Source organism: Balearica regulorum, chromosome 14 (assembly GCF_011004875.1).
Source record: "Balearica regulorum gibbericeps isolate bBalReg1 chromosome 14, bBalReg1.pri, whole genome shotgun sequence".
In the NCBI taxonomy this organism is placed as follows: Eukaryota; Metazoa; Chordata; class Aves; order Gruiformes; family Gruidae; genus Balearica; species Balearica regulorum.
Genome location: NC_046197.1, coordinates 15,317,867 through 15,339,174, shown reverse-complemented (window position 1 = coordinate 15,339,174; position 21,308 = coordinate 15,317,867). Strand labels below are relative to the sequence as shown.

At 45.1% G+C, this 21,308-nt stretch overlaps 1 protein-coding gene across 1 annotated transcript; it reads left to right on the top strand.

Moving 5' to 3' along the window:
• The first annotated feature begins 130 nt into the window (after positions 1-130).
• HMGXB3 (HMG-box containing 3) lies at positions 131-20,955 on the top strand. The gene is made up of 20 exons (XM_075766196.1): positions 131-380; positions 1,082-1,229; positions 1,630-1,804; positions 2,251-2,814; positions 3,453-3,551; positions 5,032-5,163; positions 7,218-7,630; positions 7,979-8,154; positions 8,384-8,481; positions 9,655-9,753; positions 10,254-10,403; positions 12,043-12,344; positions 13,806-13,933; positions 14,533-14,664; positions 14,957-15,141; positions 15,748-15,967; positions 17,060-17,193; positions 17,596-17,712; positions 18,148-18,357; positions 18,951-20,955. Exons 1-20 carry the CDS (start codon positions 272-274, stop codon positions 19,419-19,421), a joined length of 4,062 nt encoding a protein of 1,353 aa, XP_075622311.1. The 5' UTR covers positions 131-271; the 3' UTR covers positions 19,422-20,955.
• Positions 20,956-21,308: the final 353 nt, after the last annotated feature.

Here is a 21,308-nt window from a genome sequence, read left to right as displayed (position 1 = left end):
GACCCCTCCCGGCTGCCGTCCGGCACCGCCTCCCTCCAGCCGCTTCCCAGCGCCCGGCCCCGCCCTTCCCACCGGTGTGGCCCCGCCCCTCCAGCAGTCACGTCGCGACCCGGATGCTGTTGCCGCGAGCACTTCCGGTGGCGGCGGGTGGCCGCGGAGGCGAAGGCTCCGGTGCTGTCCCGCTCCGACCCGCGGCCCGGGCCCGGCCTGGCAGCCGGCCCAGCATGCCGGGGCGGCCCGCTCCGCCTAGCCCGTCCGCCCGCTCTTCTCTATGCGGCTGGCCCGTAGCTCCACCGCTGCCTCCTCCGCGCCGCTGCGCCCCGGCTGGGACGTGACCGCAGGTCGCTGCCTGTCCGACCGCTCGTCTCCGGTGCTGCCCAGTGAGTGGCCGAGGCGCCAGGGCCTTTCCTGGACGGGGGGATGGGGGGAAGGTTCACTGGGGCCGAAGGGGACCCCGCCGCTTCGTCTCGGGCGCTGTGGAGGAGACGGGACCTCGGTTTAACGGGCTTCGGCTTGCCCGGGATTAGCGACTGCGTGGGGCCGAGGTGCGGTTCGGGCGTGGGCTGCACCTGAGCGCAGGTAGAGTTGCCCCTTATCTTCTGAGGCTTCTCGTGGCCTCTCTGCTTCCCAGCGCTGCAGAGGCTGGAGCTGTCATCCGTGTTAAGTGAGAAGCCCTGGAGATCTTCTGGTGGGTAAGAGGATTATGAGGCTTCCATGCTGCTTCAGTCTCTGGCCTGGCTTTTTGTGAGCGTGGCGGCGATATCTGGTAGCTGGACACGTGCTTGCTGGGTGTAAGGCTCGTTCTAGATTGCCAAACTTATCTGAGAGGTTCCTGGGGAATTGTAGCTTTCAAGTGCAGATGCAGTGTGTCTGCGCTGAACTGATGATATTGAGGTCATGGTAGTAAAGGTGTTTTCTTCTAAAAATAGGTAAATAGCCAGCATGTAGTTATCTTGGTTAGTTAAAGTCAAGCTCACATGCCAATGATGCTTTTGCTTTACAAAGGTGATTAAGAGCAGATTTTGTTGGGAGAAATGTTGTGTAACTTGGCAAGTGCATAACATAAAATATGTATTTTTAGCAATGGAGGCCCCATATGATGGCACTGAAGTAACTGTGGTAATGGAGGAAATAGAGGGCACTTACACTTACGCATCGCCAGTGCCATCTAAGAAGAAAAAGAAATATAAAAGTACTGGCGAGCACGGAGAAAAAGCCAAAAAGCCTAGGTAAGTTCTTTCTGTCTCCATTTAGCACCTGCGTAGGAGCAATTTTCCTTGTTTCTGATAAGAGTGAACTTGGAATACTTCATAGTGTAAACCTTCACAGATAAAAAAGTAGCTTGACACTTTGGGCCTGCTCTGACATCCTTGCCTTTATGGATGCTACTGTTGCTCAATCTGAAGTTTGTGTCCCCTGGAATAATTTGCCTTGGGCTCTTTCTTCTTACTGCATAGAGTTTCCTCAGATTCTTAGTTTTCATTTGGTTAAAAAATCCATTTACAAGTAGAATTGAATGTAACATGTTTGTAATTTGACCTTGAGGCAAATGTAAACCTTGTGGATTCCTTTTTCCAAAGGAATTTATGTAGAATGACGTTAACTTTTCAGTCTCTGGTTGTGTTTCAGATCTGCTTACCTCCTCTACTATTATGATATTTACTTGAAAGTACAGCAAGAGCTTCCCCACCTCCCTCAATCTGAAATCAACAAAAAGATCAGTGAGAGCTGGAGGTTGCTCAGTGTGGCTGAAAAAAGCTATTACTTGGAGAAAGCCAAGCTAGAGAAAGAGGGATTGGACCCGGTAAGTCATCTTTCTGGCAGTTCTTTACTGTCTGAAGAGAGAGGCACTTAAGTGATTCTCCCACACAAAATGCTGCATAAGCAGTTAACTGCAGATTCCAGTTTGTATTTCTGCTTGGGCCAGCCTATAAAGGAGCAGTGAGCGAAGCCATTGCCTCTTCCTTTGCCTTCTCTTCAGTCAAGCGATAATGTTTTGAAATTCAAGGTGGATACGTCTAGTATCCGCTGACGGGGATGGTAGTTATTTTTGTGTCTTGTCATCAGGGTGATTGATGGTAAAGTGGATGATAAAACCAGGGCTGAGAGGGATACTGCAAGCTCTGTCATGTGAAGAAATTCCCAGCAAACTACTTCAGGAAACCATTTGAATTTAGGCACTAAAATAGCAGAACTGAATCTCTTCCTTTTCTCATATTCATTTATCCCCCACTCTGTTTTTGCCAACAGAACTCCAAGGTGTCCACTCGAACTGCAGTAGTTCCAGACATTCCAGGTTTCCGTAAGATTCTTCCTCGCTCAGATTATATAATTATTCCCAAAACCACTCTTCAAGAGGACAGGAACAGGCAGTCACTGGAACTGTGTGTGACACAGGGTCAGGCAGCATCTGAAGGGTTAACGGCTTCCACTAATGTCACAAATGTCTCCCGTGATGCTGTGCAAAACATCCTTTCCGTGGACTCCAGCCACGTTGGCATTTCGGAGCAGTGCATTGCCATTGAAGGACTAGCAGAAGAGACTGCTTCCTTTGGTCAGCAGGATGCTGTGGAAGAAGTGGTTGCGTCAGAGGTTCTCTCTCACTATGTTGGGCCTGTGACAGAGAAAGTGGCTGGAGATATCCTCTTGGATGAGGCTTCTTTGGAAGTAGAAGGGCAGCCGTATCAGACAGCTCGGGTAGTTATTGAAGAGACTCTCGTTAGCAGCTCCACAGACATCTCCAATGGCAGCATCGCTGTGGCCCGTCCTCAGGTTTCTGATGGTGTGTCTGTGGTGACCGTGGTGACCGGGAGGGTAAGTTATTCTGGTGACACGCAGACTCCTGTCAGTATCTTGCCTGAAACATCCAGGGCTGTTTAACACATTTTACATAAGATCCTTGGTGGCTGCAGGAGATCCTGTACTGCCCGGCATACTTACACTCAGTGCTGAGGGAAGCAGCAACTTTTGTAACTCAGTGATTACAGTGTCTCTGCTTGCAGATTGACTCTGATATCACTTGTATCTTAACGTGACTGCTTGAGGTTTTTTAAAATATTTTTTGTAACAATACTTGGGGTAGGTTTCACAGTTGGACTACAAGCTTTTTGGGAGAATAAATGTTATATCTGTGCTCTTGATAGCTGTTTCCTTGGTTGCAGAGAAGTAGAAGGGAGTCCTTTTAAGATGAGGTGTTAGAGATCAGTTATAGAAAACTTTATTCTGTGAAGAATTGGATCTGCTGTTTTCAGTTTCAGACTGTGAAGGGTTTGATAATTCCCAGAGTAGACCTGGTAAGGCCATTGCTTTTGAAATGATTGCTCTTCTTTCCTGCTTTCTGGTCTCGTCAGTCCTCAAGACATACATTCAGTGGTAGCATTCATGAGAGGGTGGGACACAGGTCACCATGTCTCTTGTTTTCTGCATGTATTTTCCCTTTGGCTTCATTTTAGGATACTGAAGAGAGTAGCTCCTCCACACCCGCTGCACAGTTTATTATGTTACCTTTGCCAGCTCATTCTGTTGTGGAGAATCCAGCATCAATTAAATTGGTAAGAAATTCAGTCTTGTATGGTATTTTAAGGTATGGGTATATTAGTGTAGGTTTGTCTTAATGATGTTAGAGTAAGAAGGGTTTGATCATGGTCCAGTTCTTAATCCAATTTGGAGTCATCATGTCAGTTGATTATATTTCTTGTCCCTGGTTTTATGCCTTGTGTATGCTAATGGGGGTCTTTGACTTCCTAGAGTGTCTTACACGGTTCTGTTTCTGCTGCCTTCTTCCTCGAGGAGTTCAAACAGATGAAGTAGATAATGCTATCACAACTGCCAACAGCAGTGTCTGCGTTGCCCTTTTCAGGGTCTGCTCGGCCATCTGTGTCCTCTACTTGGATGTGTACTTGTCTTCATAAAATGCCAGTTTCCATCCCTTTAAGGGCAAGACTGCTCTTTGTCAGGAACACGTGAGCTCCCCAGTCTCGTGGGTGGCTGTTGCTTTGGCCAGATTTTGAGAACCCGTGTAAAAAGTTGTGTGGCCTGTTGCATGAGGAAGAATAGTATTTCTCTAATCTAACCACTCCAGCTACCTGTGTTTGTGTAGTCATTGTAGGACTTCATGGTACAGTCAGCGCTGCAGCTCCTTGTGTTGTATAAGCTCACATCAAATTCTGTTTTCCAGGTCCTCTATGCTTCCCGCTGGTGGAACACTGCAGATATTTATAGTGGTGCATAGTGTGATATTCTTCCAAGTGTCTCAGGGAGAATGGAAATACCTCAGTTTTTTGTTCCTGAGGAGAGGCGCTTAGCTTAAATTGTCGCGTTTCCTTGATAGAAGCACTTGCACTTCTAGAAAAAGAATACTTAGTTAGGGACTTACAGCACAGCAACTCCCTCAGGAGTGTCGAGTATGGAATATTGAGAAGTGCTGTGCTGACAAAAACTCAATGTGTTGATGCAGTTGCCGTAGCAAAGATGACAGGTTCTGCTTTAGTTGTCTTTATAAATAGTGCCTGGTGGTGCTGCTGGTGTTACAGTAGTTTACTGCAAGTTACAGTAAAGCACCAGGGAGTACTTGACCACTGCATACAACAACAAATTACTGCTGAAAACTGCCTCTGTATCATGAGCACTTGTCTTCAAGTCTTGTTGCCCCATTGTTATATCTTGCCTCACTGTGGACTGCTGTTTGAATCATTTTATACCATCTTATTATGACTTCTACTTAAGAGAACTATTACATCACTGTAAATGCAAGGTTAGCTTCTCCAGCAGGTTGTATGTGTTGTTAATCTCTGCTCTGCAATTTGACCTAAATTCTGGTAATAGTGAAGGCTCTTGCATAGACTGAACATTTAGACTCGGAGTAGTTATGGTGCTGACTCACTCTGATCCAGCTGTGTGGTGGTTGATCAGTAAAAGGAATAATAGTGGAGGGCTGGTGATTAGCTGAATAACATTTGTAAAGTGCTTATGACGAGCACAGCTTTTTGTTTTTCAGCTCTGTAGAGAAATTATTGACAACTCTCATTTCAGACAACCACCTATACTCGCAGGGGACATGGAAACTGCACCAATCCTGGCTGTTCCTTCACTTACGTCACCAGGCATAAGCCACCAAAATGCCCAACATGTGGGAACTTCCTGGGAGGGAAATGGATCCCAAAGGTAAATTTGCCTTTGCTTCCCTGATTTTCAGACAAAAAGTGCTGGTTTTGTGAATGCCTGTGATATTTCTAGACCCATAGATCTAGCAGAGGAGGTCAGATATGCCAGAATTGATCCCTGCACTTGTGTTCCAGTGCTTGTGCTGGAACAAATCAACATTGCAGAGGACACTCGGCCAAGGTGAGACAGACCCGAAATCACCACACCTTGGGTAAAGATGCTGCTTGTAATGGTGTCAGAATAGACGGGGCTGCATTTGGTAACACTCTCATTGCGAGGACACACGTTCTTCTGGCCCTCTGCCTGTGTTATAGGCAGGGATTATAAGCTGCATTATAAACTCAGGGATTTGGTTGAAACATTTGTTTTGTGGTTATTTATCTGCATTTGAAGTTCTACAAATTGAGGATTTCTGTGGTCTTTCAACATCTTTTTTGACAGAAAGGAGGAGCAATTCTCAACTATAGTAGGTATATGATCCTTTGGGAGCTAACTAATAAAGTTGATCTAGTGGAAGCTGAAGTGCTGTTGGGTATTTATGACTCATGGCCATGTGTCTGATCATTCATGATGTTCTGACCTTTTGCTCGAAGGAAATTCCCAGATGTTGGTGGAGTTGTGAAGTTTGAGTGGAAAAGTCTTTCTCTACATGACACCGACTCTACTTAAGTAATTGGTGTCTCTGCTAGCTGTATATAGCAAAAAATGCTTGCTCATTAAACCTTGGCAATGTCATGGTAATTAGTAGCTCTGAACAGATGTGCATTCATTAAATTTCTGTCTGAAACAAGGCTCCTCAGGCACACGTTAAAGGATGTTCTCAGTGTGAAAATTTGCATTGACGTTCAGTGGCTTTATGTGGCTTTGTTCTGAACCTCCTTTGTTTTGTGTCTAGATCTAGATCCATTGAGCATTTAGGGGCAAGAACTTTTTTAGGCAGCTTACAGGCTCTGTAGTGTCTGAGCCGATGGCTGGGCTTCCCACATGGTAGGATACAAATAGCCATGATGGCTTCTTAGCTTTTGTTCTGTAAACCTGCTGAAGTAGCTAGATGGCTAACTGCAGTAATGTGTTTCTGCCTGAATATGACATGCCTGCTCCTGTTAAATCCTACATTGATCAGAACTGAAAGGTTTTAGAGGGAGTTTTCTTTCTGGCTTTCAGTTTTATTTTGCTCTTTTGGGAACTTGTTTGCATAAATAGTTTCACTTGTTTTTATGGTGTCATGCCTTGGGAAAAACATGCACCAGCAGTTTTTTTAACCAGTAATAACATCAATAGAACTGAAACTAAATATATACATACCTTCCTGTTCCTTAGAAAGAAAAGGCACTAGGTTAGAAGATGCCTGTTTTTTAAAAAACTAGATGATCCTTCTGAGTATGAACTCTGTAGAGAGCTTAGAATTAATGTGTTTATCATGCCAGAAACTCTTGATTTCATTTCTGATTATCTTTTTGCATATTTCCGATTCAGTGTTCCATCATACCTTTGTTGACTCCAATACATGGCTTCTGTAGCCTTAGTCTTGATGGTAACATTTTTCTTTAAGTTGAAAAAGCTTCCTGAGTAATTCTCTGTTTCCTGACTCGCTCAAATGCATACTTTTCTGAATGCACTTATCCAAAAGATAGAAGTTCGCTATCCCTTTGGTTCCTCGATAGTGTGGAAGAACAGACAGCGTCAGAGAGCTGAAGCTGTGAAAGGGGAGTGTAGGAGGTGGGTCCTTGTTACAGAGGGTCGTGGGTGTGTTTGTGAGGTTGATGCTAATGGTGGTATTTGAGGGAGTTGAAGAAAGACTGGTTCTTCAAAGTAAACAGTGTCTAAAAATAATACATGAAGGGCCAGGAGGCTAGATAAAATGTTAACAGGGACTTTGCTGTCATAGGAGATGATGTCTTTCTGTTCCTGTACAGTTCACTGCTTAAACGCTAAGGATTTGGCGGTTCTGATCCAGCATTAAATAGGCCTTGGCAAACCTGGCATATGTGAAGGGAACTCACTTGTCTGTGAAAGCCTAAAGCTCTGAAATGTGACTATCTCTTTGTTTCCAGGAAAAGCAACCAAAAAGCAAATCTGAGCCAAATTCAGGCACCTCTCTTAAAACTCCGGCTGCTAAGAGAGGTCAACAGTCGATATTCGCAGAACCAGCAGCTGTTAGTGAGAGTACCTCTAAGTCTGCCTTGGAAAGCTCTGAAGCTGTCAGCCAGCTGCTGAATGCTGTGCCTGTTGGAGGGCAAATGCAGGAGACAGAGTGGGAGGAAGTGATCATCTCTGAGGCTCACCTTCTTGCAAACAACGTGCTTGCTGAGGACAGAGGGAGTGCTGTCGGAGTGATGCTGGGTCAAGACAGCCAACGGCAAGGAGACTCTTCTTTGAAGCAGGCAGAAAAAGATAGCGTAGGGCTGGGGATGCCACCGTCTTCTGAGGTGCCGAGTCCAAATGCCTCTGCAAAAAAGCCAGTGGGGTGAGTCAGTTTTCCATATGTTACGGGAGCGTATGATGCCTGTTGTGTGCTGATGGGACTAATCCAAGAAATTGAAGGCTCTTTGGCAGTGCTTCCTGTAAGACCTCTTCTGTTTACTGTCTGTTTTCTGCCAGTTCAGGATTGTTCCTTTGAGATTGTTTTGTCCATCAGAGCTAGTGTTTTTTTTAAAGTGACAATTAAATTATAGTCACAGGACAGATGTATCCTTAGCACTATTTCTCCTTTTTACCACTATAGCTATGATGGTTTTCCCTTCTTCAGGGAAGAGAAGAAAACTGAGGCTGAGGAGAGAGTTTTTTTTTTCCAATTGTAGCTCTTCTCTTTCAGAATTGATGCTCCAGCTGGTACACACAAAGGACAAGAAGTAAAGAGTAAACCAAGACCTAAGCCCTCCTTGCTGGCTGCAGCAAGACCCATGCGAGCCATTCTGCCCGCACCTGCCAGTGCGGGGCGAGAAGCCAGCACCGAGCAGCCTAGCAACAGACAGGCCTTTGCAAATACCGGTAAGAGCAGTATTCAGTGGTATGATTTGGGAGTGGTTGTCTTTCCTCATCTCATTGAAGTGGTCTCTGTCAAATAATAAGATGTTTCTGAAGGGAAACACCTGCTTGGGTCATTTCAAGTTCAGAGGAAAAATCTTACATGACTATGGTGGCATTTACCAAAGATGTCAGAATGAAACAGGACCTTTTTTCTCCTAAGTAACCTGCTGCATCCTTTTCCTCCTTCAAGACAAGCATTCCCCTGTGAGAACATCGGGCTTGAAGCCCAGTACACTGAAACAACTGGGTCAGTCGGTTCTGCAGCCGCCAAGTGCCGAGGAGCGAAAGGTACCTATGAGTTGTTCTTCAAATGCGTATTGTTTTCCTTTTGGATTTTTTTTTCATTGGTGAGGGATATGACCTGAGTGGTGAGAAATAGAACATAAAAATGTAGCAGCCTTATGATGCTGAGATCTGGGACTAACACTTTTTATGAGATGGCTTGGAGGCAGCACGGATGCTAGATGGCTGAGTGTAGGAACTGAGCTGATAGATGCTGTTGGACAATCCTTCTGTTGGCTGCTTTGAGAACCCCCCAGCTACTTCCCGAAGATGTTTTGAGGATCTGCTAGTGCTCTGATAATCTGACATGCAGTACTGATATGGTGGTTTAACCATGGCTGGATGCCAGGTGCCTACCAAGCCACTCTAACACTTCCCTCCTCAGCAGGGCAGGGAGAGGAGAAAATTAAGATGGAAAAAATGATCCCAAACTCATGGGTCAAGATAAAGGCAGTTTAATGTAGCAAAAGCAAAAGGCCGTGCGCGGAAGCAAAGCAAAAGATTATTCTCTACTTCCCATCAGCAGGCGATGTCCAGCCACTTTCTGGGAGGCAGGGCTTCAGTATGCGTACTGGTTACTCTGGAAGACAAACATAAAAAAACCAACCAACCAAAAAGAACCCCAAAGGCCCCCACCCCGTTCCTCCCCCTATCTCTCAGTTTTTTATTGCTGAGCAGATGTCGTATGGTATGGAATATCCCTTTGGTCAGTTTGGGTGAGCTGTCCTGCCTGTGTCTCCTCCCAAGATCTTGCCCACCCCCAGCCTGCTGCTGACGGGAGGAAGAAATGTTGGAGAGACAGCCTTGAAGTGTGCTGGCACTGCTCAGTAGTGGCCAAAACACTGGTGTGTTATCAACACCTTGCTAGCTACCAATACACAGCACAGCACTATGAGGGCTGCTGTGGGGAGAATTAACTCCATCTCAGCCAGACCCAATACAACTGAGTACAGAGTCTTTCACCTGTGAAATACGACTCAGTATGCCAAGATGCTGGAATGCTTCTGTTTGAATTGTAATCCCTTAGTATGCAAAACAGTGTGTTGTGGTCCTCTGATATTAAATGAATGTTAATTGATTACTTGGGGGTAAAAAATGCTAATAGGTATTGCTTACAGGATGTATGTATTCAGTATTAGGTGTTTCATGGGTGTTGTTTTTTCTGCTTTCTATCTCCAGCTCCAGAGTGCTTTGACCAGCAGGGCATCTCAGGTTAAAGTAGTGGAGGTCAAACCAGACATATTCCCGTCCTACAAGTACAGCTGCACCGTAACTTTGGTGAGAATTTTTCAGGTGGTCTGACTTATGCAGTGCGGAGTGTCATCTCTGGGATGAGACCGTTCTGTGACTTCCTTTTTACTGACTTGCAGAAATGTGTCTCATATTTAATGTGAGACAATCTGTTCTTTGTATGTCACCTGTTGACCTAATCCAGAGTGACTGTACTCTATTGCAGTCATGTTTGGGACCTTGTTAAGAATTGGATTTTTCTTCATGCCCTAGCATAATCTCCATCCCCTCCTTGAGTTTGGTAGGCAGGATCAGTGGTTTCTGAATGAGTTTAATGTGTGAGTGTTTGTGGTTTCTGGAACTGACCCCAAAATAAGTTTGAGTCCAAATTAAAATATTCTGTGCAAAGTGACAGGGCCTGCTATTTGACCTTTAAATGAGGTGTTAAAAAGTGGTGAAAAAGCATATGATGTTCAAGCAGACTTTTTTAGAATCTTGTAGGCATCTAAAAGTCAAGGTCAGCAAACATCTTTTTTTGTGTCATTCAGGATTTGGGATTGGCAACGTCACGTGGCAGAGGGAAATGCAAGAACCCCTCTTGTAGTTACGTGTATACAAACAGGCACAAGCCCCGAATCTGTCCGAGCTGTGGATACAATCTTGCTAAAGACAGAGCTGAGAAAACAGCAAAATCCCTGGTAAGGTTCGGAATAGTTTGTATTGCCAAACAGCTATTGTGGGGTGGGCAGGGAAGCACCTTAATTTGCAAGTTCCCGTGGGAATGTGTTCTTTTTTTCTTTTTTCATTATGGTGAGCTTTTCTAACAGAATAATATCCTACTGAAAATACTCGCAATGATGTTTGTACTGTCCAACTCCTGTGACAGTAGTGCTTCAGGCTCAGAACGAGAGTTGAGTGCATTCAGTTCCACCACTGGATGTCTCTGTAGCTTAAAAATGCTTATGATGTGTTGGTATGTGCTGGGGAAATTACCCCTGAAGTTACATTTGTTGTGTCAGCTTTGTTGAACTTCAGACTTCATCAAGAAACTCCCAAATATGCTCTGCTTTGTGACCATTTTGTGGCTAATGTGAATCGAGTTAGTACATCTTCTACTAGAGCTTCCTATTTTTAGAGGTTTGTAGTGCAACTTCACTTCCAGCCTGAATTTATTTCTAGATATAGTATTTTTTCTGTTGTAGAAAGATGTTTTTCAGTTGTCTGCTGTTCTACATGGATGTAAATAATGAATTCTCTTGTTTGTTTGTTTTTTGCATTTGAAGTTTCAAAGGTTAGCTTTTCTCATACAGAATTATTTGGTTTTTAAGAAAAAAAGCTGTCCTGTTCTTAGCTGAAGTGTCCACTCAGCATATAGACAGATTACATTTTAGTCTGTGTGGTAATATGACTCTTCCATTTGCTTTTTTTATTTTGAAGAACATAACTTTGGGTAGTGTTTTTAAAACAAACAAACTGAAGTGGCCTGTGTGAAACTCACACATAAGCAGCTGTGTAAGGAACAGCAGTACGCTTAGCTCAGCTTGCATTTTGAGAGGCATGCGGCTTGTCTCTTCCTCATTTATTTTTTTCTCTTATTTTCTGGTTCTAGATGTGTTTAACATTTCTGTCACACAGTTCATTGTTGTCTCTGGGCTTTGGGCTGATCATTTATCTCATTGCTAGACTAGACAGAAAACCAGGTTGAAATGTTGGCAGAAGAGTTTAAGTGATTAAACAGATTAGCCTGTTTGTGTTCTTGCTCTCCTGAGCCACCTAGAGTTTGATTCTCCTGTGCTTGTGCATTTATCTTGATAGCATACATGTGGTGAGGTGTCTAAGGACTATAGTTGATCAATTGTAATTGATTAGTGTATTCTGTACATCGCAGCCCCTAGTTCTCCTTTAGCACTTGTCCTGTCTAACTTCTGGAGGGGTGTGCAGGCTGCTGTGGCTGTCTGAGCATGTTATACAGGAGAATGTGCTTGATAACCCGTGGAGAAAGGCAGTGATGGTTGCCAGGATTATTGAAGTGTTTATACACCTGTTGATGGTTGTTCTCACCCTCTTGATCCTCCATCTCTGCACTAACGCTCCAGTTTAGTGGCAAATCTGTGACGGTCTTAGAGGTATTATAGGAGCTTCTGAAAGGCTGGGCTGTAATAAGGTATTTTTGGTGAAGTAACTTAGGCTCGAAGCTACTGTCTGCAGTAGAAGTCAAGTCTACTGGGTACAAAGGTTGCTGTGTTTCTGCTACCTTTTAAGACTTCTTTGGGCTTCTTAATATTTCATCCCTGTGCTTGCTTAGTTGAATATATGAGTGTTTGACTTGCTTTCTAGGAGGTCAGTCCAGGTCAGTCTGATGTGCTGAACACCAGCGAGCCCCTAACCCCATCCCAGAAAGAGATCCAGCGTCAATCCACCTTGCAGTTGCTACGCAAGGTAATGCAGATCCCAGAGAATGAATCGGAACTGGCCGAGGTCTTCACGCTTATCCATGAACTCAACAGCTCGCGGCTCATCCTGTCCAACGTGAGTGAGGAGACAGTCACCATAGAGCAGACCTCCTGGTCAAACTACTATGAGTCTCCATCTGCGCAGTGCCTCCTCTGTAACAGCCCATTGTTCAAAGGGGGACAGAAGTAAGATTCTGTTTTAGACTTGTGACTCTTTCAATCTTGTGCTGATATTCTATGTTACAAGCGTGCCTGAAATAATATTTGCTTTAGCCCCTGGTACTGAAGCTGGTGTGACACTGAGTAAGCTACATGTGTGTGGAAAGGGTTTAGCTGGTTAGCGATAAGCTGTTTCTGTGTCTCCTGTGCGGTGTAGTTTATCATAGCTACCATTTCTGTACAGCAGGAGATCTTGATCAAAGAGTGACTGCTAAGTCTAAATGTAATTTTTTTCTTGAAACGGAATCTTTTCATTAGTCATTCCTTCTTTGTTTTTCAGTCTGATGTTTTGAGGCTGACAGAGGCAAAATTCTGGGATTATAGATGTGCATTATGTGATTTCCCTTTTCTCTCCCTGATTTAAGTATTTCCTGTGTGGAGCTTTTTGCTTATGATGTTTTTGTTCTTTTCATGGCTTAGTGTGGGCTTGAGTGAATCTTTGTTTGGAACAAATATCCAAATAGAAACCTGAAGGAGTTTCAGAAATTACCAGAGTATAGGCTAGATTACCTTAACTATATTTGTACAGAAGCCAGTAGGATGTCTCCTCACTGGGTCTGCCAGACATCCTTCTGTTGCCGAAAGCCTCAGTTGAAACATTTCCTACAGCAAAATAACGGGTACTTCACTGTTGTGTTTCTTTCTCCAACCAAAAAGATTTTCTTGATACCAGTTAAGGATGTTTGCTTTGGTCAGGCTAGTACTAATTCAGATTTTTCCAGCAGAGATACTTTTTATAATCAGTAATTTTTGTAGAACAGTGCTATCTTCCATCCTGTCCCTCACCTTGTGACATTGTGCATTGCAAGTCCTTGCTTCAATGCTGGGCTACTTTGCAGTGCTCTGAAGGCAATGCTTCGAGTGTGGGCCTCTTGCATGCGCCTGCGTAGGCTCTAAAGAAACCCCTGCCAGCAGGAGGGAGCTAGCTTTGACTTTGATTCCTGTTTTCTCAGGTGGACAGCTGTATTTCTGCCACTAGGGCACAACTGGCGTTTTCCTGTCTCAACTTCCCCCTCAGCAGCTGTGCTGTAGAGGAGCTGGCTTTTCTGAATTGGTGTGTGCAGGGACAGGCTGTCACGTAGAATGTGTTACTAGTCACCGTTTGTGGCCCGCAGCAACAGGGCTGACACTTCTCCCAGGGCAGCTGGGGACGTAGATTTTCTCCACTCTCAAATACTATGTGCCCAATGTATGGACCTGGAGAGATGCTGTAGTGCTGTTAAAAGAACGTGAGCAGTGACCTGACTCTGCCAGGGGAATCCATTTTAAAACATAATTTTTTCTTTTTCTGGTGTGAAATGATGTGTACTGGTTTAGATTGACGTACTAGTGAACTGATCTCAACTAGAACATTTTAGGTTACTGCAGGACTGGACTGAAAAACCTGTTGACTTGACTCGCTAAGTCATCTGTTATTGTCTGTTCCAGTTCCCTTGCTGGTCCTCAGGAGTGCTGGCTGCTGACAGCTAATAGATTACAGGTGGTGACAGCTCAGGTCAAAGTGTGCTTGAACCTGCAGTGTCTGGCCCTCCATAGCTTCACTGATATTTACACAGGTAGGAAAAATGTAAGCATACCAACTTACAGCATGACTACCGTCTAAGCCTTTCAGAAGCTTTTTGGGATTGTATCATCTTTGCACAGAAAAGCCTGTTGCCTGCCCCGATGTGTTAAACTCGACTTATATTTTACTTGCGCTATTCTTCTGCTTCTTTTGCAAGTAACTTTATATTTGTGAGAAAAACATGTATGAATGCTTTGATGAGGAAGACTGTGCCTTGCTTCGCTGGTGTGGGTCTCATCTGTGTAAGTGGTAAATGTTCACTTCTGCATGGCAATTCCTGAGATCATAGTCAAAGACATCTCTGCACAGTGCTGTTTCTGGCAGTCACAGTGGGCCTCCTGCAAGGCAGTGTGGAGCTGTGGAGATGGATTGGCTGCTGGTCCTTGTAGCTTTTTAAATTTAAAGCCAAGTCTGTGAAAGGAGCTAATCTTGCTAATGGCAGAAGGAGCGGTCCCAGAAGCACTATCCACCTATTTCCATTATCCTCTGAACCGTACTTATATGAGTATTTTGTGTATCAGTAAGGAATATATTTCTTTGTGAGGAAGATCTGGAATCCTACAGACAGTAACTGTCTTGTTTTAACTGCAGGCCTTTTCAATGTGGGTAACAAGTTGCTAGTGAGCTTGGATCTTCTGTTTGCAATCCGAAACCACATTAAACTTGGAGAGGATCCCAGAGTGGCTGTTGGCAATATTCTCGACTCTGTTCAGGAGCAAACTGGTGGGTTTTCCTTCTTGTTTTTTATTGTAGCACTTACACGAAACTGACCTGCTGATGATTGTTATGTTATAAAAAGGCAAACCTCACCTCTTCTGGTGTGGTATGTTTCTGTTAAATCACTTCCTAAACCCAACAGTACCTCTGTGACCAGTTCTTTGCAACAATTCTGGGGAGGACAGGTTTGTTTTTATTCTGCATAGGAGAGTTCTTCTACCTCTTTGTTGACTTTAGGAAGTGAAAGCTGTAACAATGGTATGTTCTGTTCTTTTTTTTTTTTGTTCTCCCCCCCCAGAAAAAAGCCTGAGCCCTGATGAGCAGGTTCAGCTCCAGGAACTGCTGTGCAATGGCTACTGGGCCTTTGAATGCCTAACAGTCCGGGATTACAATGATATGATCTGTGGAATCTGTGGCATAACCCCCAAGGTGGAAATAGCCCAGAGGAATGTGGAAAATGTCCTGGCACTGAAAAATATAGAGGTAGGCTTTTCACAAACTTCATATCCTGTTTGTGTTCAAAGCAGATCATAATGACTTTTGCTGACTCTGGTGTTCATAATGCATGATAATTACACGAGACCTTTGTGAGCAGTTTTATGCTGATGCCTGGCAAGAGGATGTGGCTGGAGTGGTGATGCCTGCACTTCCTCTTAGAGGTGTTGATGTATGGTTTGAGGAAAACAAGATCCTCTGTCCTTGGACCACAGCTGTTGTCCAGCAGCCACTGGCATTAGGGACCTTGGATGAAAGTTGTGAACTTGGCCTTCTTCCTTTGACACAAAGGCATTCTTTTTTTTTTTTTTCTTTTCCTCAACAGCAGTTTCCTTCAGGTGCTATCTTCTCTAATGGAGAAAAAAGCCCTACTGGTAGTATGCAGCATGTCTGGCTTTTATGTCAAATAAATGGTTTTGATTCTCACATAATGGAAAGTGATTGTGGGGAACTCTAGGAGCCTGAAATCGTCTTGTTATATTTGGGCTGAGCACTCTCCTGGGTAGTCCTCATGCTTGGAGTGAGGTTGACATGCAACTACCAAATGAACAATGGTTATTTATATTTGACCAGTGTGTTTCTTGCTCTTTCTAGTTTACTTGGCCAGAATTCTTGTCATCAAGTGAAGTGAATGTAGAAGACTTCTGGTCCACAATGGAGACAGAGGTGATTGAGCAGGTGGCTTTTCCTTCTAGCATCCCCATCACAAAGTTTGATGCCTCTATTGTTGCTCCTTTCTTCCCTCCATTGATGAGAGGAGCAATGGTGATCAATACGGAGAAGGACAAGAACCTGGATGCACAGGCAGTGCCAGGTAACTGCTGAGGTTGTGGTTATTAAGGGAGAGCTTTATGTGGCAATGACTTCAGTCTTTTGGTGATGTTTAGAGTTGAGAATTGATGACTGCATGACTCTTTAAACATTATGTCTGCTAAGAGAGGGCAAGAGCGCTGGGATGAGTTCAGCTATTCTCAGGATACTTAGCAGTTTAAGCTTTGGCCTGCCTGGTGAAGCTTGAATGCACTGGTGTGCTCCGATACGTTTGAGACATGGGGGACATGAAAACACTGCACCCCACATGAGATCTGGCCTCATTGCAGAGGGATGCATGCACAGCCTGAATGCCAGTCAGTATTTGTTTCATGTTAAACTGATACTTGAACTGTGAAAGCTGCAGGCAGGGCTTGCTATCTCAATATCACCATGTCATGAATAAGTTTTTAGAGAACTTGAAAAAAGACTAGGAGATGGATGTGTTAGTCCTGATCCGTGTTGTCAACATTCACTATATCCAGGGCATGGACTGCATGTAACAAGAAACCTTGAGGTGAATAAGCTCAGATGTATGAGAGTTAAATTTAGTTAGTAGCCGGTTCCCTTAACAGTTTAGATATTAGGTATATGAAAGAAAACTGGCTTTGCAAGGCTAACAAGTATATGAGTTGGCTTTGCAGACAGGGCTGCAGCTGTTCTAGATAGTTGAGCTGCAGAAGGGCTACATGGGCTTTTGTGGAAGTGGAGCTCCAGAGAAAGCAGCAGGGAGAAGATGTGAAGGATGAGCCTGGAGCTGCTCATTCCGGAGGCTGCACTCACATTTCTCTGTGTTTTTCTGTCTCTTGTTTATCCTCACATCAGTCCAACCAGTCATTTGCAAGTTACAAATGACAGGATAGACAAGTGCGCGTGGAGTCTGCAGCTGTGCTGGACTCAGTCTGTGACCTCACTAGCAAAGGGTTTGAGAGAAGTGTGGGCTGTGAACAGCTTTGGAAATAAATAGGACTAGGCACGGCTTTCTCTTGCTGGCAGCTGGTCTTGCAGTCTCTGCTTCTGTAGTCTTCAGATGAAATTACTTTCGTGACTTTCCCTGCTGAGAATGAGTGCCGAGACTTGTTTCCTGCCTTTGCAGGTAATGGGAGTGCCTTGGTGAGGCTCCTTCAGGAAGAAAACTTCAGGCTTGAGTTGATAAGCTCTTACAGTGAGGAAGAGCTGCAGAGCTTTCTGACACAGTGTGGCATCCCCTGGGAGGCTTCAGATACGAAGGTAACGGCTTGTTTGCCCACATATGAGCCCGCAGGAGCAGAGCTGTTCTTCACTGTCTTTTTCCTCATTCACACTTGCCATCCTAGATAATTGACTTCTCATTGCACTGCACTAAGGGCAGGGGTGGGTTAGAAGTGAGTGCCTGCAGATTATAGGATAACTTACACATGGTGAAATAAATTGAACCTTTGTGGGCTAGAAGAAAGGAAGGCTGTAATTACCTTGTCACAGGCTCAGCATCGATTGCTTGTCATCCTCACGGTACTGAGTGTGGGATTAGGAAGTTATTGGATGAAGTGCAAATTAGGATTTGGGAGACCGTGCCTGCAGCCTTCTCCCTCTCTGGAGGAACCTATTAATTTTAGCTGCATACAGACTTTCTCTGGGGCCTGTATTTTCTAGGATCAGCTCTGCTACTCCCTCCTGGCCCTCTATGAGTTTGTACAAAATGGGACAAGCATCACACAACCCTCTGCTCATCACACAGGAGGGAAAATCTACAAAGTGTGTCCACATCAGGTAAGGAAGGCTGGAGTCAGCAATGTTTTTTTTTCTTGCTTTACTATTCACTATTATCTGGCTTACCAGTGTGGAACCCCCTCATTAAATAAAAGCAACGGAGTGGGCATCTCTGAGCCTTGGCAATGAAACATACTGCCTCAGGGGCTTGGAGTATGAGCAGTCCTACAGGAGATTTCAAGATTAACTAGTGATCTGAAGCCTGGTTTTGATGATGCTGCTGAGGTGGAGTTGAAAATCACCTCTTCCTGAAGAGGATAAAGTGAATGTGCATGAGGAGGAAGCAGAACATCTGTAGAGAAAGTAACTGTCTGGTTACTCGATTGTCTGGAATACCTGAAAGGAAGATTAATTTTTTTTTTTTTTAAGACTGTAATTTTTCCCATAAGTTTTCAGTTTTATTGTGCTGTTTGGTGATAATTCTTTTCTTTCCAGGTTGTGTGTGGCTCAAAGTACATAGTAAGAAGAGAAAATGCCCGGGATCATGTGGACTTGTTGGTTTCCTCACGTCACTGGCCTCCAGTGTATGTTGTTGATACAGCCTCCTCAGTGGCACTGTGTGCAGACGTCTGCTGTCCTGGCTTGACTTCCCAGATGTGGGGGAAAAACCAGGGCTGCTTCTCTGACCCCATGGATCCTCCAACGGTTAGTTATGTCCACTCTGCCATGCCAGTCCAATATGGAAAAGTTTCAAGTGAGATTTAAGTTTTAAAAAAAAAAATTTTTTTTAAAAAGTACATGTAACCTGCATTGTGCCTCAAGATAATTTGACCTGATAAGTATCTCCTGACTCACAGCTTTGCCAGTGCATAGCTTCTAAGCATAGCAGAAAGCGTTAAGTGTTGCTTGGGGCATTGTGTTAGGTTCATGTTCCTTAATAAGAATAGCTGTGCTGGAAGCGCATTGTAACAGTTCAAATCATGAACTTTGGAGCACATAGCTTATTTTGACACAGCAACTTCTCTCAAACTACTGCTGTTACTTGAGAAATGGGAGAAGAGGAGGGTTGCTAGTGCCTTGGGGTTATCTGTGAGGGTACATGAGCGAGGAGGGACTGTACAGAACCACCTTTGTGGCATTTCGGGGAAGCCTGAATCAGTTAGCCTTCCCTCTGTCCTGGGTCATTGTGCTGGTTGGAGTTCAGCAGAATGGTTTTGCTTTGTTCTTCTTAGTTGTGGGGAAGTTGCTTCTTGTTCTACCTGGTGCGTCTCTCTCTCTCTCTTCTCTCTCTCTCCCAGTATGTGTCCTGCCCTGAACTGCTAGACCAGCACTACAGCGTAGACATGACCGTGACTGAGCACTCTGTTCAGCACCCAATCACCAAGTCGTCAGCACGCCGAATTGTTCACACAGGTTCGGAGCAGAACAACCACCGAGATCCAACGGCTCGGCATCACTGCATCTCTCTGTGCCGAGAGCTGGAGCCTTACAGTGCCATCATCGCTGCTATCAAGGACAGCAAAACTAGTAACATCCGCCAAAGGCCCATCACCTTTGAGAACGCCACGCACTATTACCTCTACAACCGCCTCATGGACTTCCTCACCAGCAGGGAAATTGTGAATCGGCAGATCCAGGAGATCGTACAGAGCTGCCAGCCTGGGGAGGTGGTAATTCGCGATGCTCTCTACCGGCTCGGAGTGGCCCAGATTAAAACAGAAACAGAAGAGGATGAAGAGGGGAAGCAGGAGGATGATAGAGGTTGCTGAGTAACAAAACAGCTTGTTGGTTTCTCTCTCTGGTCATGTGGATGGGCGGGCTGGTCCAGCTTCTGCAAGGTTTGGGCAGCTATCTGGCTTGAGAGTTTATTTTTACAGATTGGAAGTGTGATGCCGATGGCTTTGACTGCTGTTAATGACCAAAGAGCTGTGTGCTTCCAGAGTGTCACGATAGCTGCTGCAAGCATGGGTCTGTCACCCCCCTTGCTGAAGGCCACAGCTGCCTCCCGAGGTGTGCGATGGACCCACTGTTCAGTGGTGTGAAATGTCCTCCCTGCGGCTGGCGAGTGGAGAAGGGAGAGACGTTTCTGGTAGTGAGGAGTATGCATGGTCAAGTGCACAGGTTTTTTTCATTCTGAATCTTGCTTGTTGACTTCTTTGTGCATATTGGTGGCAGGGCTGGGGGGTGTGGGAGCAGGCATGAAAGGCAGACAGCTCAGAAGAATTCCCGCAAAACATTCTGAGCGAATTAGTTTAGGACACTGACTCCTGCTTGGAAATCTTGCAGAGCTCTTATATGCATTGGCTGTGAGGAGTCTTTAGTTGAGGAGGAGCCACGCAGCTTTAACACACACCTGGGGAACCTCCCTGGAGGGTGTGCTCCTGGGTCCAGGATTGTGGGTGCTTGGGCTGCAGGAAGTTTCTAGAATTGTTTGTCCCTTCACATGAGCACTACTAATTTAGAAGCTGAAACATACAGTGAGTGAGAAGTGTTCTGTATGTTAAGGTAAGATTTGAACGGGTGAGCCCCAGGGACTGTTGCAGGGCTGTGTGAGTGCTGTGCAAGGTGGTGGCTGTGGAAAGGAGAAGGACACTCACAATTTCTGTGCTGTCTTCCTGGACACTGTTTAGAACACAATCACAAAGGCTGTCTGTGGAATCAAGGCGAGACAACGAATGCAGTGCCACCAGAGCGAGCAGTGTTTGGTATTCCTCCCTCTGAGGAGGTGCTGGGAAGCTGCATCCATGTGTGCCATCTGAGCACTCTGTCAGGTGTTGTGTTTGCCCTGCCCATGTCCGCAGAGTGCTGTCTGGGTTAGAGAAGTCTTGTGCTGCTTAGGGTGCTTTATCAGCTCCTTGAGAGGGGTCGGGCTGAGACCTCTGTCCCTGCAGCATGTCTGACGACCACCCTGGGCTGTGGCTGTAAAGCTGTGGCATGTCTGCTGCCAGCTCCCCTTTGCTACTGCTGGTGGTGAAGGTGGATGGATGATGCTTGCTGTTTGCAGAGGAGAGGAGGGGCATGCTGGAGTGCTAAATTGCCATCCGGGGAGTTTATTTTGTCTGAGTGAGCAGTGGGGAAGATTTGGAGGCTTGCGGTGTGGTTGAAATCTCCCTTCTGTGAAGGGGAACCTATTGAGTACCGTACTGTTAAAGTAAATGTATTGAGTCTGAGCAAATGCAGTAATTATGGCTTGGGGTTTTTCTGTTAAGAACATTAACTTATTATAAGAGACATTAGTGACTTTTTTCAGTCAGTGATAAAGTTTAATAAATTATCTCCAATTTTTGGGGTAAAACTGGCCAAGTGACTTTTTTTGTGTGTGTGCAAGACAGAGAGGACTGCAGTGGGGAAGCGCACAAACCCCATGGGGACGTACATCATGATCTCAGCCTGCACTGCCGTGGTGCTGGGGGAAAAGCCTGGTAGTGTTTGTTAGAGGAACAGCTCAAGAACTAGCTAAGGTATAGTTCTTATAAGTGGCAAGAAAGTAGCTTCTGCAGTTGGTTGACTCCGCTGGTCTACGAACTCTTGTTCTGCAGTTCCCTGCACAGGGCAGCTCCAGAGATGACTTTCGTAGGAGAGAGCCTGCAGCAGGTGACAGTAACTTCTCTTCAGGATGCATTTGATGACCTGGGCCAGAGCTCCTGCTGCAGCTA